Source organism: Phlebotomus papatasi, chromosome 2 (assembly GCF_024763615.1).
Source record: "Phlebotomus papatasi isolate M1 chromosome 2, Ppap_2.1, whole genome shotgun sequence".
Taxonomy (NCBI): Eukaryota; Metazoa; Arthropoda; class Insecta; order Diptera; family Psychodidae; genus Phlebotomus; species Phlebotomus papatasi.
The window spans coordinates 102,703,800-102,730,659 of record NC_077223.1 but is presented as its reverse complement, the minus strand read 5'-3'; the positions used below and the strand labels follow the sequence as shown (position 1 = coordinate 102,730,659).

The window sequence follows — 26,860 nt, the reverse complement described above, 5'->3', positions numbered from 1 at the left end:
GAAAATAATTGAAAGAAAAGTGCCATATTTTATTACATATTCTTTTACTCCCAACTAACATGAGAACTTTACATGGGTGTACGTATCTGCATATTTAGTAATTAAATTAATATGTTATTAAATTAAATCTCTTGCGGGTTGCTCCCTGTGTCTCGCCCTCTCTTGTCCGCCTTCATTAAGTCCTAGTTGCTCCTTTTACTCAGCGCCTGTATCACTGGGGCTGCTGTTCTCACTCCTGGCCGGTCAGTGGGTGGAATTTTGTGTGGTAGAAAGTGAGAGTTATGATGAGGCCCAGAAGGGGTTGACATGAGATTAATGGGTGTGATGGATTGACAACGAAATTGAGACTATTGAATTATTGTTCAAGCAGTAAAACCATTCTACCAATATTTTGGTGTCAGAAGTGGGGTTTTTTGGTGTTTTATTATAGGTGAGAATTATAATATTATCAACTTTTGTGTTTATTGCAAGATTTTATATTCTTTAATTGGGCTAAAACTTTTACTAAGTGTTTCATCAAACTCCTTACTTTTGTGGTATGATTTTTTAGGTTAGGGATATTTAGAGTGTAGTGGGATAATTTTGAATAGAAACTTCCGGCTTTCTAATATCTTAACTAACTAATATACCTAACCATTTATCCCTAATAAAACTAATCAAAGCGCTCGGAATTTTATTTTCTAAGTAATTAGCCTTAGAGGAAACTGGGGCACCTTCGAACGCTTTTGAAAGATACGAATTTATCTCATAATATAGCATAGATAAGTTACAAGACAAAACAAATAAAGGAGCTATAAAACAATTTAATTTCTCATCATCTTATTTTTTCCTTTTCACAAAATGCCCGGGGTAGAATCGAACAGTTTTTTGGGTATGAATTAATAACCTTTTTTGTTATCCATGCAAGCTTTTTTAGACGTTCTAGTTCTTAATAATTATAAAATTGATAATTAAAGTCTGTATAAGGGCGTCTAAGGAAAAATGGGGCAGTAGTAATCATGGGGCAGCTGTAAACACTGACTTGGGAAAGGTTTTAAGTGATTGCTAATTAACTTTTGCAACAAGCTTGGCTATTTTTTGCAGAACCTTTTCCGTTATTGTTGTATTAGAGAAATTTTTTTCAAAATTATTTTCTAACATTTTAATAATCTCTTCAATTGTTATTGAAAAAATTTCTTCCATTAGGATACTCACAATATAGCCATCAATATTAGAGACCGTTTAAAATGGAATTGATATTTCGAACAATAAATCCCTATATCGAAATTTTCAAAGCCACTTTTAATCATCTTTATTTAGAGCACGGACACGATCTAAATAAACCTCCAAAATGTTTTTTTTTACGGAAGTCCATCACTTAGATTTATTCAAAATTACGCAAACATTAAATATTACAAAGGTTCCTTTTCGTTTCTCATTTTGTAAAAGCTCTCAAAGGCACAAATCGACCTTTTTGAAGAATACTTTTTAAGAGACGTAATACACTAACTAAAACCTTTCCAGCATATGCAAAAACGTAAACTAAAAAATGGTGGATGTGTTCTATGGGATACCCCTTAACTACATTTGCGAAAAAGTCCCACGAATTTATGCAATCATCCAATACATATTACGATAAATTATTTAAAAAAATATATCAAATTGATTCAAAGTCAATTGCAATAGCTGTGTCATTATTTGTGAGCAACTATATGAATTTGAAATAACTGTAAAAATTAAAGAAAACTATTATTCAGCTGAATATTTCCTCGGAAAAATTACAACACAAATTAAGCTGTAATAAATTTGAGCATACAGTGAGCGAAATTCAAATAGGGACGGACTTATAAGTGTGTGTTGTGGGTGGTCTGTAAGTCGGATCGACCTAATATTTTTTTGTATAATATAGGCCTATCCAACAAGACTTTTTATGGTAGTGACCCACGCGCAATTGCGTTCGTGCATGAACGCCAGCCAAATATCAAATTTTTAGGTGATTTTTGAGCGAAATTCAAATAGGGACGATGCCGATTTTTTAAATAAAAGTGAAACAAATCAGATCAATGAGAATTATTTTAATATTGTAGACTTTATATCTTATTCTTCGTGCCAATAAAATTTCTTATAGCCCTATTTAAGACCAATTCATGAAGAATTTCTTACCTAATTAGCATTACTTAGAGCATCAGGTTAGTTATCTCGCTCACTCTTACAGAAAATTTTGAAAACATTCTTATAAACAAAAGTTATTGTGCGCTGGTCATTATTCACTTTATTGTTATTCAGCCATTATTTAGTTTACATTGTGTATGCACTGAGAAAAAAAGGCGGTGCGATTAACTTTTTTTCCTCGTAACTTTAACACTTTAGGTGTAAAAATATTTCAACATTTTTTAATGTTAATACTACACCTTTTTAAGTGTAAAATTAACATGAAAAAGGGTAACTTTAATCCCTAATACACCTAAAAAGCATAATATTTACACCGATTTCGGATCATTAATGCAGGGTAAAATTAACATTTCCGGAATGTTATTTTAACTTTTTCGGATTCCTCTCACTCAGTGTGATAAGCATGTCCCTTCAGACGCTTTAGTCATTTGTACCAAGTGTGACTCGAACTCACAGTCACACCGCCCAAGAGTCGAACGCTCTTACCAATTGCACCACAGACCTCCTAAGGATGACGATTCTTATGTTCCCAACAAATAGATTTAAAATTCAGTCAGCTTCGTAAGTTTGAGCATTCTGTGATTCTCATTCATTTCCTAATTCCTTATCTTGCATTCTAGGTCTCAGACTTGATTCGAAACTTAATGTGAATCATTTTAAAGTTTGATATCAAAGTATACAGTTCCGGAGTTAATAAAACGAGAACTTAGACTAATTTTCATCATGCTTAGAAGTATCAAACTTCTTATTATTAAAATATGATATCTTGAGGGTTACAGAAGTACAAGTTTAAAATTTATGAGTATATTGCTCTTCTTGTGGAGTTTGAGAGATAAAAAAAAATTAATTCGCATTTAATCCCTCAGGAAAACTGTTGAAAACTTACGTAATTATGGGAAATTTATTGCCCAAGTTGCAAAAGAACTGTTGATAGTGTTCTATCTTACTTACAGATGTGGAAGTAAATTTAAAGACTTGTAATTTTCGTTTTACTTAAGTTTATGCTTTGATAACGAAATGTTTGATAGATTTTACTTCTTATTTTTGCTTTCTTTAAGTTTTTTTTTAAAGTAGACCTGTTTTGAAAGTATTTACCGGAGCTAGCACCTAGGATCCCACTTCTGCCACTTCGCTGAGTAGAGGAGGGCAGGGCAGATCAAACAGTTTAAATTTTCATCATAACACATATTTGTAAAAGGTTAATAAATTATATTTTACCTAAAGTCCTAGTTCACACTTACAACTTAAGCCGGGAAGCGGCTTAACATAATTATAATCAAAATAATGAGAAGATTACATTTGCAGTTGTTTCTGACTAATCCGTGTCTCGGCTTAAGCCGAGAAACGGCTTAGTTATTTTGGAAACAGATGAGAATTTAGTAAAATCATGATTTTGATTACAATTACGTTAAGTTTATTCTCGGCTTAAGTTGTAAGTGTAAGTGTAAAAAAACTGTACGATTAATTTCTCTTACAGTTTTTTTGCTCATCGTTTATCGAATTTTCGTTTTATTTCTTCAATTTTCTTATATTATTTTCACCTAGTGCCACCGAGCATGAGATAATGTAATACGGTAATCGAGAATTTGCGTAAGAATTGCAATGAAAATGCGTAAATTAACGAAATACGGTAAGCATTTCACTGTCAATGTGATTCTGCCCTAAGTCTAAATGCTAATTTTTTTTGGGCTTTTGCTATATGAAAATTTACAGCATATTTCCAAAATGAAATCTGAAATTACTCTGCCCTTCTCTATATGTTTACCCAAGAAGCATTTTTTTCTTAATATAATCTTGTAGAATTCCCTAAGTAAGGCATTAAAGAACCAAAAATCTTTTTAAATGCTTATAACGCTCTTGGTTCCATCACTGAGATTACTATAAGTAAAATGGCGTACTCTTAAGGATCTTAAGAGCTTCTATAGGAATTAAAACACAAAATTCTCACTTTAAGTCTTTTAGAAGTGCACTAAAAGACTTGTCTAATACTTGGTTTTATAAGGCAGCTATTTTGTTTCTTGGGTAGGAATCTCACATAAAATGAAGTGATTCAGGCTTATCACTGGCTCACTTACCCGTTGCATCTGTAGAGATTCGATACTCCTGTGTAGATGCACATGAGCCAAGCATCGTTGGAGGCCGTTGAGAAGTTCTGGTCAGAGAGAGTCGTCATGAGTTCCTGGGAGCGTTTTCCGTATCTCGAGCCGAGAAAGAAGCGGTCATTCCGTGGTGCTACATTGACTTGTCGCAATGCTTTGGGGCCGTAGTATTGGGATCTTCCATAGCGACTTCCCACAAAGAATGGCCTTTTAATTGCTAAAAAGAAAGGATTGAGACACTTGATATTCCGATGAATCCATCATAGGGAATTTCATTTCTCTGCGAAAACAATACCCTTGATTTTATTCACAAGCCGAAAGAATTATGTTTCAAGTTATTACTTAAGTTACCACAAAAAGAATTACCTTCGCTCTTCATGTCGCTGGCCTGAAAGTCATCTTGACTCGATTCACAGCGACTCACTGACAAGACAATGGCCAGGATGAGAAATGCAGGCAGGATCGTTGAATTCACCATCGTTCCCTGCGTGGGATGAAAGATAAATAATTAAATTTAAATAGTTTTGAGGGAATTGCGTGTACTTTGTTGTTTTTTATTTGTTAACCATGGAAAGATATCAGCAAATTAACATGCAAATTATCCTTTTGTGCAGAGGAATGACTCATTATTTGTGAATGTATGACAATGGGAAGAAAAGGAAGGTAGTTTGCTTGTGGGGGATTTCTCATACAAACAGGTAATTGTTATTGTGAATTAATTTCCGCTGTTTTCCGGAACTCACGGGAGATTTCAACAGAGGAAAGAATAATGATGAATAAGAAATATTTGTGTTACCGCTGCAAAGGACTTTTAACCTTTAGTAAGTGGAAGTCTTATTTTATTGGAAGTCTTGTGGTTTCTCTACATTTCAAATTCATTGAATATCTACCGGAAAATTTAATTTCCTTAAAAAATCATATTGTTTTTCAAAATTCTTTTATTATTCTTTATCTAAAGGAGAATTTAGGCACTCCAATTAGCAAAATTCAGTCAGCATCACGTCATGGTTACAGGGATTATTTAATCACTTGCATGCCACTCATTCCATTTGGAGAGTAACCACTACGTTATAACATGGTAATTTATTATAAATCAATTACCATACGGTAAGTTTCACTTACAAAGGCCTTCACTTTAATAATGATTATTTTACAATTATTTTTAATATTTTTTCTCAGATGAAAATATTCAAGTTTTCTTAAATGATTTTAAAAGTAATATTAAAAACATTCTCTCTCTCATAAGTTTATAAATTTTAAAAATACGATATCAATAACAATGAATTTTAATTCAATGCAGTATAAAATTCAAGCGTAAAAAATATACTGATGTTGACATCATCGAGAGAAAAATAGAGCCATAAAAGTTACTACTGAAAATTTCGTTTTACTAACATAAATCTTACCGCGAGAAAATTACGAAAACTTTCGAAAGGCTGGCTAGGGGTCAGTTAAAATTAACGTAACATTGAACAGGCGGCTTAGGTAATTTAAATGACGTAGACACAAGTTTTTCATGACCTTATTTGTATATGATAGAAAATTTTGCTACTTGGGATACTAATACGAGCTTCAGACCTGAGGTTTATCCATATGTCTTAAATCCTCTTATTCCTTATCAGGCAAGATTTTTGAGGAAATTTTTGCTTCGGATTGGATACTAAGGGTAAATTATCCATTATGTTTTGAGAAATTAACAAAATTGTTTGTTATTTAGATTTTTGAGTCCTTCGTAAACTGGGATAAACTTCCAGTCTGAAGCCGGTATTATGCTATTTCACATGTCCAAGATCAGATTTAAAATTTATAGTAGGGGCCATAGCCTAATGGGCCTAATGTGTTAGATACACCTACGGCTTAAGCCGAGAAAGAGCTTAACGTAATTATAATCAAAGTAATGATTAGACAACATTCCCATTAAGTCGTCTCTCCGCTTAAGCCGTAAAGCTCTAGACAGACTTACAGTTTAAGCCGAGAGTCGGCTTAGTGAGAAACTGAAGGACATCTGGTCTATTCGTTATTTTAATTATACGTTAAACCGTCTCTTGACTTAAGCCGCAAGTATGACCAGCACATAAGTCCCGTCTAGGGCATAAAGGTCCAAATACACTATAAATAAATCTTCAGACTTGAGGCTTAGTCCAGTTCTCGAACATCTTAACATTATAAAAACTAAAAAAAAAATTATTTTTGTTTTTCAAAATCTTATAGATTGTTTGCTCTTATTAATCCAATTCTAAGTCAAAATTTTCTAATAAAAATCCTGACTGATAACTGCCTACAGAAGATAAGCCGTATTACCAAGCCCAACATGATCGTCGGGCCGTTTTAGTTTTAATTTGGGATTCAATATAAAGGGCAAATGATCCATTTTATTTTGAAAAACCACTGAAATTTGTTGTTTTTTGTGATTTAGAGTCCTTCCAGAAATGGGCTAAACCTCCCGTCTGCAACTCGTGTAAGATCTAAAGACCGTTTAAAGCTAATTCTCAAGAATATTTATCTTCTAATTTGTTCTATAACCTTTTAATTTTTAATCCTTGATCTTAAAGTCTCATAATGTATTGCCCTAGACACACTTTCGACTAAGCCGAGTGATTGCTTAACGTAATTACAATCAATAATAATTTGACTGAATTCCCATCAGTTTCGCACTAATGAAGACGGTTTTTGACTTAAGCTAAGAGACGGATTAGTCAAAAACAAATGAAAATGTAATATGATCATTATTTGGATTTTAATTACGTTAAGCCTTCTTTTGGCTTAAGTCATAAGTGTGTCTAGGACATTATGATAGTTTGAGCTTATCCTTTATCGCTAAATTTTACTGGATAAATATTCTCGAAGATCAATTTTTGAGTTTTGGAGTTTGAGGTTTAGCTCAGATCAGAGGTTTAGCTTTAAGTTCAAGGTTGTTAAATAAGAGCAATAAATTTTATATACTCTGAGAATTCAGTGTTCCTACTTGTAATTATAAATGGGGAATTTTCGAATATGAGGTTATTTAAACCTTTAGTCCTAGACCGTTAGCCCTAATACCGACGTAAAAAGCTTCATCCACAATATATACATTTTTTAACTCTTTCCGGACCGCAGCATATGCTGCAAGCCAAATTTCACAATTTTTAATCAAAAATATCTTAGCTCAGGAATTAATTGAGGTCCTACAAAAAATATCTTACATTTGGACATCTTTATAGTTTGTAATCATTCACAAGAATTGGATTTTTATCAGTTCTGAATAATTAAAAAACATTGTTTTTCATAGAACATGCATATGCTTCTTTGGGTACTCAGAGTCCCAAAAGAGACGAAAGAGTTAAGGATATAGATTTGATGTCAGAATCGAACCTAATGACCTCTGCCCTACAAAGCTATTGCCTTGTCTATTTCAGTATTTAGCTTCTTTAAGTGTTGAAATAGTTCAGAGTTAGTAGTTTCAAAAATCAACATCGTAGATTCCTTTTGAAACGTAAAGTCTTTATCTACCACCGTTTGACCCCTCATATTTCAGGATAACAAAATTATGACAAATTTTGTTGCCCTCGAGTTGAAGGAATTGAAAAATCAGAGAATGCAAAAATCGGTCTTTTATTTCAGTAGAAATTTGAAAATATATGAAATTTCGCTTTTTTCCGTCGTACTGTTTGTCCTTCTGTCCGTCGTTTACCTGGCTGTCGATAGTTATATTGGCCAAGCGGTTAAAGATAGATATTTTGGAACTTCGCGGAACCCCTCATAATCACTTCTAAAACCACGTATTTTTGGAATTCCTCGAAACCACTTACTGCTAAGCTATTTTGGTCCGTCTTTTGAGTGTTCTATGAATCGGTTTAAAACGGTTGTGAACTGATATACTGTAAAGCATGTGATAAAAATTTACCATTATTGTTCGCCTAAAATTTGTTCATTCCTTAAAGTGGTTGGCATTAATAATTCGCTAAAATGGGATGATGATGCTGTTGAGAGGAAAGTTTATGCAAGATGATGTGGAAGAAAGCTAGAGGAACTAATACAATTACCACAGGAAATTAAGTGCATTAGAAAATGCAAGAGATTCTCATATGGTTTTCACATGTTTGTTGAAAATTCATTTAACGAAATAATTGATAGATAAACTTGTGTTAATTGCATTATTTCGCACTATCGCGCATCAAATAAATATTTATGCGTCGTAGAATTAGTGAATTTTGGCTCATCCAGCAAAATTTCATGGCATAGCTGCAACATAATCCCACACAAATTCACCTGGATTGATGAGGGCATTGCTACATGACCAAAGTTGTCCCTTGAGATTTTCGTACAATATAATCTATTGATGGGAACGTTTGACATGACATAAATTTAATTTTATATCTTTTCAATATCAATGGGCCTGCGATTGATCCCCTGGAGGAGGAAAAGTGGGAGAGTGTACAGGAGATGTCTCCAAGAGATTCAGGTCAAAAAGTAAAAAAAAAATGTTACACCGTCGTTTTCCCGCGTATTTTTACCTCGTGGTTTTTGCTCTGTTTTAATAGATTTTTAGCTAATGAATCGGTATGCAAATGAGCCAGGCCAGAACCCTCGAGAGACTCTGAGAACGTCGTCACGGATCCCACCCGCAATCCAATAATGCAATTATTTTCCATTAATTCTAATATCCATTTTGCCACATTAGCACCACTCTGGTGAACAGGTGGATGGGATTTTCCTCTGCCAACTCTCAGAATTAACTAAAGAATATCACCCACAATCACATACTCCCTCCTTCAAAATACAACTTTATTGGATTTTTATATGAGGGCGGGTGTCACTATTGCGATTAACCTTTCAGGATCCCATTTGAGGATACCCTTCTTTCCGGCATGTGACCTTGTCTATTGCTTGGTTAAATACCATAAATTAACATATTAAAGTTATTCAAGCGTCTGATGGAGCGATTACAGAGAATCATTGGCTGTCTGACATTCACAACTCGTTTAAGAGAATTGGGATTTATTTTCTAATGTCGCAAATCCAACACAAAACAATATGAGAGAGCTATTTTGCTTATAGCAATGTCTTAAGAATAGAGGAAGGCTTTCAGGCTTCACACACTCTGGCTTTGTACACTTCAAATTTTTCCCATACAGGGTAACTGTGCCAAATTTCGGCCAGCTTGAAATTTCGGCTACTTCTATTCCTAAAATCTGAATGAATTTTTAGTTTTTGCATATTATAGAAATTATAAAATAAAAAATAGAAACAAAAAAAAGTCACTTCAAGGGGTAACTTATATTGAGAAACCCTCGTCAATTGTCCGAAAAAGGCTTCGCGAAACCCACTTTTTGCTTCGCGAAAACCGACACTGAGAGAAATCAGTAAAAGTTAAAATAACATTCCGGAAATGTTAATTTTACCCCGCAGCATTGATCCGAAATCGGTGTAAATATTATGCTTTTCTACAATAATAAAAACTTAAAAACCTAAATTCAAATCAGTCTATGGTAAATGTACTAAATTCCGGCCAGCCTGCAATTCCGGCCACGTTTTTTGTTCCTCAAATTTCCATAAATTTTTAGTTTTAGCATACTCTAGAGATTATACAATGCAAAAAATAACAGAAAAATATCGCTTCGGCGAACGAGATGATGTGAAAAAGACTTTGGAAGAAATTTTAAAGGGCAAGGAACTACATATAAGAATCAAGGTGGTCGAAATAGTACCCAAAGCTATGTCTATATTTTTATTTATTTTAAAATGTATTGAGAATGATTTTAGAGAAAACAAAGACGATAAACTATCTACAAGATTCCTAGCAACACTTATTAAAAAGAAGTAACAAAAATCTATTTGTAATAAAAATATTATATTTAGAACTTAAGTCTTTAGCTCTTGAATGCAACTTTGCCGAAATTTTGTACAATTACCCTATCAGAATTATGGTAAAAGTATGAAACGAACGACGCCAGAATATGTGAGAAGCCTGAAAGCTTTCTCATAGGCTAACATCAGGGAAATATATGGTCTTAACATATCATAATTTACTTTAGAAATCTTAATATTAAATTACTACTTTTTAACCTCTTCTTTTTAAATATTTTGTTTTATAAATTTGATGAGCTTCATTTAATTTTTTTCGGACCACTCCTCCCTGGTTAAATGTTCTTAAATATAGGTAAATAATATAGGAGTATTGATATAAAAACCACCAGTTGTAATTTGTCAAATGTAAAAATAAGCCACGCCCTTTGAAAAACTTCTTGTTCTTATTTCTTGCCAATTTTGGGATAACGAATTAAAATTACCAGCCGTGACTGGTAGGTTCTAGAATTTGAACTCAGATTATGAAAAAGTCGCATAGTAGGGGAAAGTTCCCATGCTTTGCACGGTCCCAAGCTTCATATTGACTAGATTTTACCTATATGTTTTTCAATAAATGTGACCCATCCTACCCATATTTTGAAAACTAGGGGAAAGTGTACTGTTTTAAAAAGATATTGCGGAGTCACATTTATTCAAAAACATAAGAAAAATGTAATCATTATAAAGCTTGGGACCATGCAAAGCATGGGCACTTTCCCCAACATCTTTATAAAAGATTGAAAAAAGTTAAAGTAAAATGCAGGATTACTGTAGGAGTCTGTATTGTAGTCTCTACATAGCGCTGCGTCGTTTGCTACAAAAGCGGTTTTAAAAACTACAGATAGCCAAGTTACTGATGCAACCGAAGATATCTTCACGTATCACAACAATTTCTGAAAAATAACGTCACCGTGTTTTCTATATTCATCAGTGTGTTCGTCTGATCTATTTGTCTTTTCAATCGTTATTAGACATACAGGTCAAATTATTTGAGATAGCGACTTAGGACCTTCGGGAACCCCTTCCATAAGTCGGATAGTTCTTTTCGTATTTGGACAAAGGGTCATAAGCAATTAGCAATTAAATATAATTATTTCGGTTCCCCATCTTTCTGAAGTGACGGAGAATCGACAAGCGTGGGTTGCTAAACTGAATACACTCAGTCCCGGGATTATGCACATTTTCGGGACCGAAAAAAACGCGCGAAATGGCATTATGCATCGAGAAAATTTGCATAACCGCAGGGGCTTTCTTTTGAATAAATCGGCCGTAGAACGAATTTCGTGCGGAGTAAAAGTAGTTCAAACAAAAAGATTCAACTTTTAAGAGAAATTCATCAATAAACAGTACTCTTTGGCCAGAGTTCTTCAATAAATGGTTAGAATATTTAAAAAATTTACCTTAATAAAAGAAATTAAAGTTTTATTCTGAAAAAGTAGCAAATTTTTTTCAAATGTCCCGCGTCGCAAAATAGTATACATTCAGGCGTATTTAAAAAATGAGTTCATAAATTGACTCCCAAGGGTAGGCAAATTTGCATAATTGTATGTGCATAATTCCGTCAGGTGCATAATCCCGAACGACTTAATGCCGGGACTGAGTGTATCATGTCCGTGACATACATGTGTTCGTAACCTTCATAAGGGATAGGCGGTTGAAAATGATGATGATGATGATTTCGATTCCCAGATATGGGTTCTTCGAGATGGGTTTCCTAAAAAATATTTCTGAGATTCCTGAGTTCCTTGAAAAAACTACGGATTCCCCGGGTTGCCTGACAAATTTATGGGTTCTCGGTGAGTTTCTTGAAAAATGTATGGGTTCCCTGGGGCTTCCTGAAAAATGTATGGATTACCAGGCTTTCCAAAAAATATATGGGGTCCTTGAGTTCCCTCTAGACTCCCCATAAGTTCCATGAAAAAATATTTGTATTTCTTGGGTTCAGTAAAAAAATGTAGGGTACCTTGTGTTTCCCGAGAGCTTCCTTAGGAAATGTGTGAGTTTCCTGGGTTCTCTAAAAAGTGTATGAGTTCCCTGAATTTTTTGTGGGCTCCCTGTTATTTTTCCCTAGCCAGATTGGCTAGAGTTCTCCGAAATCAGTTACCCCTTCCCAAGAAACAAAATAGCTGTCTTATAGAACCAAGTATTAAACAAGTCTTTTAGTATACTTTTAAAAGACTTAAAATGAGAATTTTCTGTTGAAATTCTTATAGAAGTTCTTAAGATCCTTAAGAGTGCGCCACTTTACTTATAGTAATCTCAATGATGGAACCAAGAGCGTTATAAGCATTTAAAAAGATTTTTGGTTCTATAGTTCCTTAATTAAGGAATTCTACAAGACTATATTAAGAAAAAATTGCTTCTTGGGTTGTTTTTGTCATGTTCTAAAGGTTTCCTTTCCAAGGTGGACATTTCGTCTAAACCAAAATACCGTTGAATTTCCTAGTAAAGATTTTTTAAGGTCAGAGATAAATAAAGCTACAAAGAAGGTATTTTCCAGCCAAACAAGGTCGTTTTTGGGTTCGTTGAAAAGGTCTTGGAATTTCTGACATTTTTGAACCGATTGCAATCGACAACTAAATCGGTTATGAACCAATAACCAAGTTTTACTCGAATTTCGTGAGTGGTACTCCTAAGTTATTGGGCAAACTTTTAGTGATTTATGAATCAGCTCAAACGTGTTTTGAACCGGTAAACTTAAAAAGAAATTGAACAATGATAAAAACTTTATTGCTATAAATAGGGTAAAGTGATATAATTTGGAATTAGTGTTACAAGTTGGACATGGCTTTTTTCTTGATAAATACAGTACAAAATTTGTTTTTAAGCAGATGGAACCAAATTATAAAACTAAAGCATTAAAAATATACAAATAAAAATGAAGTACTAAATTTATCAAGACAAAAAGCCCTGTCCAAATTGTACCATTGTCCAACTTGTACCACTGTACCCTAAATGATGCGGATGAGCTTTTGAGGTGTAGCTATTTAAGTTAGAAGTTCGAGCATTTCGCAAAGCTAGGATGCTTTCTCACGTGACTTGAAAATTAAGAAATTTTGATAATAGGGCAATTGAGGTTTGTTTTAGTATCACTTTAAAATTATTTTGGCACCCAACTTATCGTTAACTTTTGTGCGTTCTTATGTATCGCATTTCACGTTTCAAGTTTCACAGATTTTTATCGTTATTGCATTTCTTTATGAAACCACTGACATTTATAATCATCATAACAAGATTCTTTACGAGTTAATAAATAATTTAAATATGCAAAAAAGTCTCAAAAAATAGACTATTTTTTTTAGATGACTGCATATTATTATTTAGTAAATTGTTAAGCAATGTTCCATTCATGTTTCAGATTAATAATATTAAGAGCAAATTCAACAATATAAAGCAATTTTCACTGAACTGATTAATTCCCAGCCAAATGCGTGTTAATCATGTGGAACAAGTTTTAACTCCTTCCACTAAATTTCACTCCTTGTTCATTAGTACAAGGATCCTATTCGGTAGTCTTGTCGTCCTGAATGAGAATCTTCATCCCACCTTTAGATGCGCTCTTAATCCAAATTCGCTGAGACATCGAGCATATCGTCTTTTCACTTTTCTCCAAGAAGGGAGAGGATTGGGAAGGATGTCTCACGACCAATTTCACTGTGGTTGCTCATGCGAAAAGTTTGGAAAATTCGTGCGAGAGCGGAAGGATATTTTCTCCGCAGTTTGTGGGTGAAAAGTTTTGGCGGGATTTTGTATGCGTTATTCGTGCCTCAATAAAATATGCATTATTTGACCAAATATCCACGCAAATTATGACCTCAAAATTAATCAAATATTAACACGGAATAAATGTAAATTATCCATGAGCCTTAATGCCATATCACAAAAATATTTGACATCAATTATTTAGTACAAATAGCTATTATACTGTTGGAATATTTGCAAATAGACAGATATATTTATTCAGCGTGCATATGGATAAGTCAAAGTCCATGGCTGAGCACAAACCAGAGTCATTAGTAATTACCCCGCAGTCCAGGGTTAATCTCCTGCCACTCCTTTATTATTTTTTTTGGTCGATGCCACTAGAAATTAAAGTCATCCAAACCAAATAATGATCAAATGGATTGGGGCAATATTTTCCAAAGACAGTATTGACAATGGAGTTCGATGCATGTGTTAATGAGAATTGCACGTTTACAAAAGATAATTCATCGAGATGGAATTTAATTATACTGGATGGTAAGAAATAAGGAACGAATTGCTGTTTAAAGAGTGCAATTAACGTTTGATTTTTTTTACACTTTACGAAACTTAGAAAAATGTTGAATAAGTAAATATTTTATTGTTTTAAAAACTTTGTTGGCTATGCACTTTTAGGGGTCTTCTATACGGGGGGATTTCGAAATGCACCCCACTGTGCTATGCATCGGTGATTCTCGGGAAATCTCCTCTAGTGGTTCATTCCTGAGATAAATTTTCTCCACCCTCTGTTATAAATTCTCCAAGTGTGCTCTAACTAAAATAGATAGTCTGAAAGACTTTCTATTTTATTTCGAAACGTTTCGAACGTCAATCACAAAGTGTTTCACAATCAAAAAATTTGTTAAAGAGTATAGTAAAATTAATATTTATGCCTGGTGACGAACACTTTATAAGGCAGAGGAGATGGGGCACCCATCCTCTATCAAAACCGTCCTACCGCAGGATTTTATGCCAATATTGTTGCTAAATTAAGAAAATATCGTAAGTTTTTATTTTTCTATAAATCAACTTTATTCATATACATAAGAGTGTCTGAGTTCCTAGAAATTAGTTGAATATCACTTTTCGGCTGATAAATTCCATAATTGCACAAGGATGTTTATTTAACAATTCGACCATATTCTAATGAAGATTAAACGATACATTCAGAATAGTGATCGATATCGTGTCCCTATTTCACCAGCTTTTCTTGATAACTTTGAAAATAGTTCGCGAGAGAAACATCTCTTGAAAAACAAAAAAAAGTGGTTTAAAATCGCTTGAAATGTTAAAATATTCGAACATAAAGAAATGGAGTTTTCGAAGAGGGAGATTTTACGCGCCGAAAGATAGGCAAAGCTGCACCGGTCTAAAGCTCAATGGGGGACTTTTGTGTCAAAATGGCGATTTCGAAATAAAATCCCCCCGTTTAGATGCTCCCAAAGGGGTGAAATTATACGAACGGGGGATAATGTATAGAATAATTTCTCAAACACAGAAAATTTCTTTTTGCCTCCAGCAAGCGCGGATGCAATCATGGGAGCAGCTGTGACACTTTTAAGAATTCGGAATTTTGGTTTTCGGGATTTTGGTTTTCGGGATTTTGGCATTCGAGATTTTGGTATTCGAGATTTTGGCTTTCGGAATTTCGATCCATTTGAAATCTTGGCCTTTTCGATATTTTCACTTTCAAGATTTAGGCTTTCGGGATTTTGACCAGAACCGGTTACCTCATATTGTTGAAATTGAATTTCAAAAAGAAAAATTTAGTAAACCGCTAATCTTGATTAATATATATTCAAGGAAAATATTGAAGTATAGTTTTATTTCTTGTATATTAGAAAATCTATCATATTAGGTGAGATTCTTAACAAAATCTCACCTACTATAATCCTAACAAAATTTCATGTCGTCCGATCGACCTCAAATTTGGCCAAAATGTGTTTCGCCACTTCCTGATTCCGAATATATATGTGGCTAAGTTACGTTCCCGGCCGGCCGGCCGGCCGGCCGGCCGCTCTTTGGAGCTTAATAGCTCCTAAACTAAAAAAGATATCGACTTGCGGTTTTCGGCAAAGGTTATATATCGGGTGAAAATTGCAACTTGGTGCATAGACCCCCCACCCCCCACCCCTCCTTCCGCCATTTTGAAGACCCCCCTTTTTTTGTTTTCTCAATAGCTCCGCCCCTATGGTATTCAGCGGACTCAAATTTTAGTATGTTATAGCTGGGCCTTAGAGCTTTCCATCAATACTAAACTTAAGGTCTCCCGACCCCCCTGACCCGAGCTATAAGGGTCCAAAAAAAATTTCTTAAAATGGCCATTACTCCGGTTCTAATTGTCAGAATTTAAAATGTGAGGGCTTTTTGGAAAGCTCTCGTGAAATGCCACTTCCCCTTCTAACATCGCAAGTTCATAAAACCACCGCTAGGGGCGCTTATTTTAAAAAGAAAATTTTTAAATCTTAAAAGTTAAATAACTCAAAAATTCCATTGTGCATCGGGCTGAAAATTTAGTATGTTGTAGCCGTTGATTATACCTATCAAACAAAAAAAACCTTAAGTCGATCCATAACCCCTGACCCGAGCTATAAGGGGTCAAAGTTCGAACATTGACCGGCCTCTATCTCCGGTTCTAATTAACATAGCGACCTAAATTTTACCTTTTTGGTTTCGTCTCGATGAGCACTTTCAGATGGAAGTTCAAAAAGTCACCACAGGTGGCGCTGTGATAGCGTCAAAATTCATCGAAATTCAAAGTCACTTTTCTCAAAAACGGCATTGTGCAAGTTAATGAAATTTTAGTATGTTGTAGTCCAGTCTAGGACGTTTCCAAAATGGTGCGTATGCGCGCTGTGGTTTCAATAGAACCGGAGATATGAGGGGTCAAAGTTCACGAAATTCAAAAAATCATATCTCCGGTTCTATGTGACCGATTTTGATGAGTGAGGGCTTAAACGAAAGATCTCACCAAATGCTACAACTTTCTAGAATATTTGAACTTCGTGGGACCAACACCAGGGGCGCCACAGTCGAAAAACCAATTTCAATATCACATAACCTCAATTATCTCGACTGTCGCTGAACCGATTTTGATGATTACTTCGACACAATTGTAGAACACATTTGTCTCTACATTTCGTCCATACATCATTTTCCGCTCAGACTACGCTATCACTCCGATTTTGCCGTTTAAGTGTGAAAAAATTGATTTTTCCCATAATAACGCTTTGAAATCCCTCAGATGCCAATTTGACTGCTTCTACTCCACCAAGACACTTAAAATAGGGTTTTAAATGGAAAGTCCCACAAAATACAACAATTCTTTGAAATAGTTGAAGCTCAACAAATGACTACTTGGGGCACTCTGGATGAAAAAACGAGTTAAGAAACAAAAAACCTCGCTTATCTTGGCTTCTGAGTAATCGATGAGATCATGTTCTATGGGAAAATTATAGAGAACATTCTGGTCTACATTTCATCCATATATCACTATTCTATCAGTTCATCCAAATCCTTGATATTTTGGTTTAAATACAAAATTTGTATAATTTCACGAATTTGATTCAAGATAACTGAATGGCGTCTCCCAACTTCAGCTCCAAATCGAATTTGCATGCACTCCGAGTTAGCTCACGTTAAGAATCTCACCTACATAAGCCGGTTAGGATTATCTGTCCCTTTTTAATGCTTTTTTAAAATTTCACATTCTTTTTTTAAATTCTATTTGCAAAACATAAGGGAGACCGGGACAGAATTAACCAGTAAATGTAATTTTTCATTGTCTATAATTTGTACTAAAATGTTTGCATCGTTCTGACAAATAATTCAATAAATAGAAAGGGAAGTGTAATTTTGGAATAAATAGTGGTTTCTTTAATATTCCTTCTAAAGCAACCTATAACATTCCACTGTCTAATACCATACGTGGCTAATTCTGCCCCGGTTTCTCCTATTAAGAGAATATTGTGCAAACCATTGTAATGACTTCCTCTAATAATTGTAATAAAAATACGTAGGGGGAAGTGGGGCACCTTTGAAAGTGGGGCACCTTTGAAATTGGGATTTTTTTACTAATGTTTAAGTGGAACTGAGCCATATCAAAATATAATTTAGCTTCTCAAACTGTGCAACTAAATTATATCACGATAAGGCTCAATTTTCTTTAAAAATAGGTGAAAAATCCCAATTTCAAAGGTGCCAAACTTTCAAAGGTGGCCCACTTCCCCCTATATAAATTTGCACTTTGCATTGTTTTAAAAAGAATCAAAACTTTTTAATATTTTTAAATTTATTTAGGGACGTAGCACTCTATGTAAAGTGGCAAAATAGAGCGCCTCAGCCCTATTTCGAGAAAATATTTCGGTGATTTATCGGCGCGATTTTTAATTGTTTTGTGTTGGTGTTAAACTTTTCGCATTATCACCTCCGGTTGAAAATTCCCATGCAGAACAATAGCCAATTTTCAATTCCAGATCCTGACAGTTGAGGTACATATTTGATTTCCAATTTTCAATTAATTAATAGCGAGGATTAATAAAGGATTTTTCGTACACTACATATTGGTACATCAGAATTTTTGTTACAGTCAATTCCCGGTTTCTTTCGGTTCAGGAAGCTTGAAAAAAAGCTCTGTTTCCCATTTTTTTTTTGCAGAAAGGTCAAAAGTCTACTAAAATGCAATAATATCATTTTGCAATAAAGCAGAAGGATAATTAAAACTTTATAATGGGGGAGGTATAGAGAGGGACTTAATTTACCAGGGTCCAAAATATTTTGATGACTGCTAGTTCATTATCCTAAATCTTGCATGAAAAGAGCTTTTCCAGAGAAAGCTCCAGGATAGATTTTCTGGTGAAGTATTCCCAAGGCACCAAGATTTTAGTGTATCTAAATCACTTGTGGCTAGAGACAATAAAACCAACCATTTATGAAGAAACTTACTCATTATCCAGCAAAAATCAATATGGTTGTGTCTCTATATATCCATTTCACGGGAAATAGCTTAAGAATTTTATTAAGAACACGTATCTCACGATTTGGTAAATCAATCAAAGAACTGAATGGAAATTGAATAAGAATATTCCAAAAAAAAAAAATCACGTGAACCCAAAACGCAAGAAATATTCAAATTAGATGAGAATTAATCAATTTACAAAGGACAATTTTCCAGCTCAAGACTTTACACCTTAACACCGCGAAGAAAAGGGCAATGGGACATTAAATATGTGCAAAATGGTAATTTCGAATGTGGATGACTTAGCGCAAATAAATGAATGTACGTGAGATGTGGAAAAAATGACGTGAAGAAAGTGCTTCTTGATGTTGTGAATTTCAATGAATAAACAGCTGCGGGGGATGGTGACTTTTTCTGGTGATTGGGATGAAGATGCCAGAGATTGATAGAGCATCAGGAGACGAAGGGAAGTGCTCAATTGGATGCTATTTAAAATGTGCGGGATTGAGAGGCTCAGATCGATTAATTGACTTAGTCATGTGCTTCAAATAAGGAGGAGAGATTAAAATAGTTTCTTGTGATGTGGGGGCAGTTAATTGACTTATATAATGCCATGCCAGGTTGTTAGCAATTACTTGGAAAATGTAGCAATCTTTTGTCTTTAATTCATAGAAATCTTTTAATTCTACTTGGCAGATAAACTAAAATTTTTCTATAAATTCATTAAATTCGAAATTAGAAACACTTAGGGGGAAGTGGGGCACCTTTAAAAGTTGGGCACATTTGAAATTCGAATTTTTCACCTATTTTTAAATAAAATTGAGCCTTATCGTCATATAATTTAGCTGAACAAACAGATTGAGAAGTTGAATTGCATTATGATATGGGTCAGTTCCACTTAAACATAGGAGAAAAATGCCAATTTCAAAGGTGCCCCACTACCCCCTATATCTTCAATTTATTGCTAACTAGAATTTCAATCAGTTCTTTAGTATATTATAAAAAGTACAACTAAAATTTTCAATTTAGGAAAAACGGAATTCCAGACAAATTAATTTTAGTTTATGGACACTAAAGTACTCTAGAGCGCTCTTAACTTTCAAATGTTAAATTGGTTTTTCCGGAATTCCAAATTTTGTAATATTTTCAAGAATATTTTGTAATATAGATAGATAGATAGATAGATATTCATCAGCAATGCTTATAAGGAACAACACAAGTACATTGTAATTATTAGCGGCCACCGCCGTCTTAGCGTTGATGACCAGCCTCAGGAGTGAAAACGGTGGAAAACTCCATCACAGGTTGTATATGCCAATCATCCATAGGATATATAATTTTATACAATATTTATTTTAAATTTACAATGAATCATGTTACGAAAAAGATTAAAAAACAGTTAATACTGCTTTGTATGATAGTGCCCTAACAAGTATTGTGAGACGATACCTTAACCAACTTTGGTATGAATATTATACAAGCACAGGTGACTTTGTGCCTTGCGGATGGCTTCCTCTTCGTAAGCCTTTCTTTACTTCTAGAACTTAAGGAAAGGATGGTCTTTACTACTCCGATCTACTATGTCTGATCATTAATATTAGAATTAAATAAAAACTTACGAACAAAGTTAAAAAAATTCAAAATGATATCTTCAAAAATTATACAAAATGAACAAATGGTGAATAGGTCAAAATCATCCGTCTGAAAAGGTGAGTCATATTTGATCCCCGGGAAGGATCGTAAATAAGGACTGAAGTGCACAACTGGTCGTTTTTCCTTATTTAAAAAAAAACAGTTTTTAATTTATAATAATTTTAAGTACATTGAAAATCAAAAATGTATCAAGCATAGGGAGAAGTGGTAGGGGAGACCGGGGTAGAGTTAGCCAGCAAATGAAGCTTTTTTTTTCGCGCGTGATTTGTGAAAAAAATGATAAGGTTTGTCTAATGTTTTTATGTTTCATAAGTAGCATTAGGATATTGGCTGTATGAAACAGTATAGTCCAAAGCTCTAAAATCCTTGAGTTTTTCTAGATAGGATAATGAAAAAAGTATGACACATTGGCTACACGTGCCCCGGCCTGTGGCAGATATAGCGACTTTTGGGGTACTAATTGCCACCAGTTTTCTAAACGAAATTTCAAACTGGAGATACCAAATATTGTTTCGCTTGATACTCTGAAGCCCACTGATGCTAAATATGTCACTTAATTTTAATGAAAAAGGCTTTAGCCGACTTTTTATGACATTTTTTGTAATTGCGGAAAAATTGATGCAAACATCCTGAAAAAATCTATTTCTCAAATTGCTCATTCGAATGGCAATATTGCTTGGAATATCAATAGTACTTTTTTATCTAACAATTATCCATGTATTAGTGAAAAAATCATTGAAAGTTTTATCCCGCCACGGAAGAGTGGCTACAATTGCCCCGAGGGCTGTTTCAGTGTTTATCATCTTATATAAAAAAGTGGATAATTATTATCCAAATGAAAAATATTTTTTAATTAGGTTTATTAAACCAGAAACGAGGTAAAACTATGAAATCTTGACTAGAAACTCAGAAAACCAAATGCTGGTCCAAAAACTGTAACATCAAAATTACAATTTTATACCCATTTTATAAAAATGCTTCTAAATTGTAGGATAACAGGATCAGACTTATAAATATTTCTGGCAATATGGGGATGTGTTCCTACTTTCATTAAAAAATACCTTGCTCGATGTACATTTTAAGAAAAACGAGAAAAATCCAACTAATTCTACCCCTGCGTATAGGTACCCCGGTCTCCCCTACACCTTTGAAACTGGGATTTTTCACCTATTTTTAAATGAAATTGAGCCTTATCGTGAAATAATTTAGCTGCACAAACAGATTGAGAAGCTAAATTACATTATGATGTAGCTCAGTTCCACTTAAACATAAGAAAAAGAAATCCCAATTTCAAAAGTGCCCCACTTCCCCCTAATATTTAAAATTTCGTGATAGAGCATGATTTTCGATAATTCATAAGTCATGCCAAATTTTTCTTATTTTACCGAAGATTTTATACAAAATTCTTAGATAATTTAACCCTTTATTAACAAAAGAAAAAAAAAAACAAATTGGTCAGTCTTTTCAAATCAATAATCGTTGTCAAAAAAGGGTCATATTATTGACGTATTTGAAATTATACCCGTTCATAATTTAATAAAATTAAGAATCTCACCTAATATCACTACTAAATAAATAATAATGAAAATAATTTATTATAATTAATATTTCCGGGCGTTTTCTTAAAAAGTAAAATAGGGTAAGATGGGGTAATTCGGAATCATGTCTATTTTGGAATTTTGAGATTTTCTCACCGTTTGGTCAAAGAGAAAAAGTAAACCACAAAGACGTACAAGACTTTACAAAGTTCCAAATTAGACATGATTTCAAATTACCCCTAGCATAGGGTGGTATCACCACTTCTTACCAGTGCCCCACTTTTCGCTACTTATATTAAAATTACAATTTTTCCATTATTTATGAAATAAATTAGCCGTAAAATTATTTGTAACTCTACTGCTGTTACTTATAGAGTCGAAAAACACTATTTTTTTTTGTTTTGAATTTAAATGTTTGAGCATTTTTTAGAGGAATACTTTTAGCAAATGCAACAAATCCAATATTTCTTACTAAATATAGTAAGTGTCATGAAACTTTTATCGAACAAAATTTAATTTTTGAATAAATGTCTATTGAACATTTAATTACATTCTGCGAATACATAAAATTTTTATTTAGTTAGTTAATATTTCATTTTATATTATTTTTATGTAAAAATGAGCCATGGCGAAAAGTGGTAATATTCTAAAATTGATTCATCACCTGTCGCCATATAGCTTTTCAATAGGCGACACTAACTGCACTTCATTGATTCTCCGTTGTCAAATCTACTTTGTTTACTTTCTGCAATAGTCTAATAATTTGATTTCTCAAATAAAAGTGAAGAAAAATCATTTAATGTCAGTAATAATAAGGTGATCATGAGGAAAAGAAATGCTGAATGTATTCTTTGCATAATATTGCTCAAAATAATCGACTTTGAACTTTTCCAAGTGGGTGACGAGAAGTGGTTACAGAACTGGCGAAAAGTGGTAAAAAGTGGCGACGAAGTGGTTAATTTTGCATTGTTAATGAAAATCAGTTTTTAGGTACTCCAGCGTTAAATTGTAGGACAATTGTTTTGACAAATCTAGAGCTAATATATCTAAGTAGCTTTGTGTCAAATTTGAGTTATCTGATAATAAGGGGTAAAAAGTTATAATCAAATTAATTTCACATTTTTCTAAAAGTGGCGATAAGTGGGTACTCCATCCTACGACTGTGTAATACTACATGAACGAATAAGAGCATCAAAGCATTTTCAGCAGTCTGAACCTCTGAACTCCATGTTAAAATATTTCTTTCCATTTTTTATTTTGTTGTTATCTTAAGTTTTCTTTAATTGATAAAAATAAATCATTTAAAAATAAATTTTAAAATCCTATAAAATAATAAATAAAATGATTGTAAGTAAACTGTTAAAAGCAGAATTCATTTTAAGATACTGAAGGACTCTGGTTGCCAAATTTATAGGGGTACAACCAGACCAGATTAAACGATTATAGAAAAAAACATTAAATTGCCCGTACAAGAGACCAATTAATCCGAGACACTTTCCCATTCTAATGGGAATGACAAGATTATCTCCAAATCTGTCAGAATTTTGTCTTATGCTCGAAAATTTACCATTAGATCTGTGTCTAAATAATAACAGTAATAAAAACCTAAAATCCTAAATTTAAATCAGTCTAGGGTAAATGTACCAAATTCCGGCCAGCTTGGAATTCCGTCCACATTTTTTGTTCCTCAAATATCCATGAATTTTTAGTTTTTGCATTAGAGATTATACAATGCAAAAAATAACAAAAGAATATCACTTCGACGAGCAAGATGATCTAAAAAAAGTATTGGAAGAATTCCCTAAGGGCAAGGAACTATGAGAATGAAGATGGCCGGAATAGGCTACCATAATGCTATATCTACATTTTTATTCATTTTAAAATGTATTAAGAATGATTTTAGTAACAAAAAATTTCAATTTGTATTAAAAATAGGGTAACATGTGGTATTTCTGGACAAGGTGCTTTTCGGGACATAATATGTGTATTTTGGGACTCATCAAAAATCCTATAAATATTTGTTTTCTAATTTTTTTATGGTCTATATGAAATATTAAGCTCTTTACATATCAGATAAACATAAAATTTCGGAAATTTTATTTAATTTAAAGCGTGAAATTCGCGTGAATTGTGAGTGTCACATTTCACTTTTTACAAGACCTTCAGTGTGGTCAATTTTGCATATGTCAACAGAAACAGTGCTGAGTTTTTTCGATTTAAGCCACTTTAGAAGTAAAAGTTAAATAAAATTTTTATAAAAGAGTGAAATTTAGAACTTCTACTTAAAGGTAAATAATCAGGCTCGGTGAAATTTATTTGCATAATAGCGACTTTTGTCTGACTCGAAATACCCAACTGTCTCGAAATATACCACTATTACAGTAGAGTCTCGCTATAGTCCATATTTGGTTCCAGATTTGACACTTGGTTCGCGCTATAGTCCATGTCATTTTTTTTAAATTATCAACGACTTTTAGTATTGAAATTGTTCGACGGCTTCTACTTTCTTTGCGATTGTGGTATTTGTCCTCGCTCTCTTCATTATAGATCACATTTATCACAACTACTCAATAAAGTTTGCCAAAAATATAAAAATAATTATGACAATATTTCATGACGCGTAATAAAAAAAATAATCTAACTTAAAATCAGTGTTTTGAAATCAACGGTCGATAAATTGTGGACTATAGAGCGATGGCCTATAGCGGGGTTCTACTGTACTTCTTTACACTTTTTGCTATTTTGTACAAAAAATGATGCATTTTTCAATATTTTTCAATAAGAATCTTATTCTGGATAGTATAAGGAACATAAATATTTGTATCAACAAAGAAAAAAATTATTTGAGAAGTCGTTAAGCTGTTTGAAACTTGAAAGTGCTAAAAAGTTTCCCGAAATACCACACGTTACCCTATTACTTTTCAAACTTGAAACTTTGGCTCTTGCATGCAACTATGCCGAAATTTGGCACACTCTACCCTATATTGATAAGATTTGTGATTTTAATTATAACCTTTTTTAATTTATAACTTTTTCTCTGGCTAAATTTTAATTATTTTTTTATTTTTTTTTGTGGGCGATCCTGAGGAAGTTACCTTTTTAGAAATTAAATTTTTAACAAGATAAATATCACGATTGTTTTCCACAAGACTTTATAAATTATTATCCTTTCTCGATAGCATATCCAATTCCTATGGTCTGCCTATATGCTTTCTTGTTATGAACTAAATCCACATTGGAAAATTATAAAGAAACAATTGAAGAGGATCCTTCAGCTGAAGAGATTAAAAATTCAGACCGGATGCAGGAGAAAATTTTAATTTATCCCTCAAGAGGATAATAATGAATTATTGAAAATTCATTCACTGATTGTTCACACTTCCGTTTGGCTCATTTTCCACCAAAAATCTTTCACAGCAACAAAATAACAAAATATTTTAGAACCAAAAAAGCCACAAAAAGGCGGAGGAAGGAATGAAACTTAATGGATATTTAGGCAAAAGCACTCACCTTTTCTTGTAATGTTAAAATTTTCCAAATGATGTGTGTGTGGCTTTTTTGGGGGAAGCAAGAAATTCTTTGGTGATTTACGATGCCAATGGAGAATGGGAAACAACACAGAACAATTTGATGATGTACTTGGTGGAGGAGCTTTCCCTGGTGTCAGTGACTTTAGCACCTGTGGAGCGATAAATGCGGACTAAGTTGAACAGCATGCCGTGGTGGCTTTTTATAATGGATTGTCTCTCTGTTCCTCCTGCTCCTTGGCCCATGCAAAATTCCCGCCATATACTTCTGCGCAGGACCATTTTGCACATTTTCCCTTTGGCGCGCTCTTGGATACCTCGATGGTACTTCCGTGTCCTCGTGGGCTGCACAATTATTCCATTTTACGCACTCAGGGAGCCCCCGAAAAAAGACGAATGTCCCTTAGAACCATGAATCACCGTTGCGGTCAAGATATATAATTGCACCAATAAATCTCACCCAGAGACTCAAACAGAACGCAATTAAACGTCAGAATCCGCAGACATCCACAATACTAAATGTTCCTGCTCTCCCCCCTTTGCTTCCAGGGCCAAATATCCGGAGTCTCGAGGGAACCATATGCCCATGAATTGGTTCATCAAACACATATTGCGCACCCAGTTCTTATCTCAAACATAGTGCATGTTGTCTTCTTCATCATTGTCTAATTGTGACACCCCAAAAAACGCCACTGAACATCATTGTGGGTCGGGGTTTTATTAAAAATACTTTATCGATGTGCTAGAGGTTCATCCTTCCGCATTAGGTGGGAAAACTCTGAGAAATTTGGGGGTGGACAATTTTCAAAGAGAAGACATTTTCCTCTTTTAGAATTTTCCAAGACCTTTCATTTGAATCCTTGATGATCAAAATCTCCTTATTAGATCCTAACCCAAGAAGCAAAATAGCTGCCTTACAGAACCAAGTATTAAACAAGTCTTTTAGTGCACTTTTAAAGGACTTAAAGTGAGAATTTTCTGTAGAAATTTCTATAGGAGCTCTTAAGATCCTAAAGAGTGCGCCACTTTACTTATAGTAATCTCAGTGATAGAACCAAGAGCGTTATAAGCAAATAATAAGATTTATGGTTCTACAGTGTCTTATTTAAGGAATACTACAAGACTATATTAAGAAAAAATTGTTTCTTGGGAATATACTTTAAACTTTAACTTAAAAATAATCAAAAAAAATTATATGTCGAATTTAAAGATAAAAGCAAAAAATAATGTCAACTAGTCATCAACCTTTTTAAAATCCTCCCCCTCATACTCCTCCAGGCAGAGAGAAAATTAATAACCGCCAATATGGGTAAATATTTAAAGGATGAATGAGGTTTTTCTGTCTTTCTCGTTCTTTCTCGGCGACAT

At 33.7% G+C, this 26,860-nt stretch overlaps 1 protein-coding gene across 1 annotated transcript; it reads right to left on the bottom strand.

The window, feature by feature from the left end:
* Nucleotides 1-27: 27 nt before the first annotated feature.
* Nucleotides 28-25,670, bottom strand: LOC129800492 (RYamide neuropeptides). The gene is made up of 4 exons (XM_055844913.1): nucleotides 25,476-25,670; nucleotides 4,617-4,734; nucleotides 4,227-4,467; nucleotides 28-235 (listed from the first exon to the last, which is right to left on the bottom strand). Exons 2-4 carry the CDS (start codon nucleotides 4,726-4,728, stop codon nucleotides 196-198), a joined length of 393 nt encoding a protein of 130 aa, XP_055700888.1. The 5' UTR covers nucleotides 4,729-4,734; nucleotides 25,476-25,670; the 3' UTR covers nucleotides 28-195.
* Nucleotides 25,671-26,860: the final 1,190 nt, after the last annotated feature.

Excerpts from the sequence above, each read along its gene's own strand:
- LOC129800492 (XM_055844913.1), bottom strand. The coding sequence starts at position 4,728 with ATGGTGAATTCAACGATCCTGCCTGCATTTCTCATCCTGGCCATTGTC. Across the intron at positions 4,468-4,616 it reads CAGCGACATGAAGAGCGAAG|CAATTAAAAGGCCATTCTTT; the intron begins GTAATTCTTTTT and ends CTTTCTTTTTAG. Across the intron at positions 236-4,226 it reads AATCTCTACAGATGCAACGG|GAGTGAGAACAGCAGCCCCA; the intron begins GTAAGTGAGCCA and ends CTGACCGGCCAG.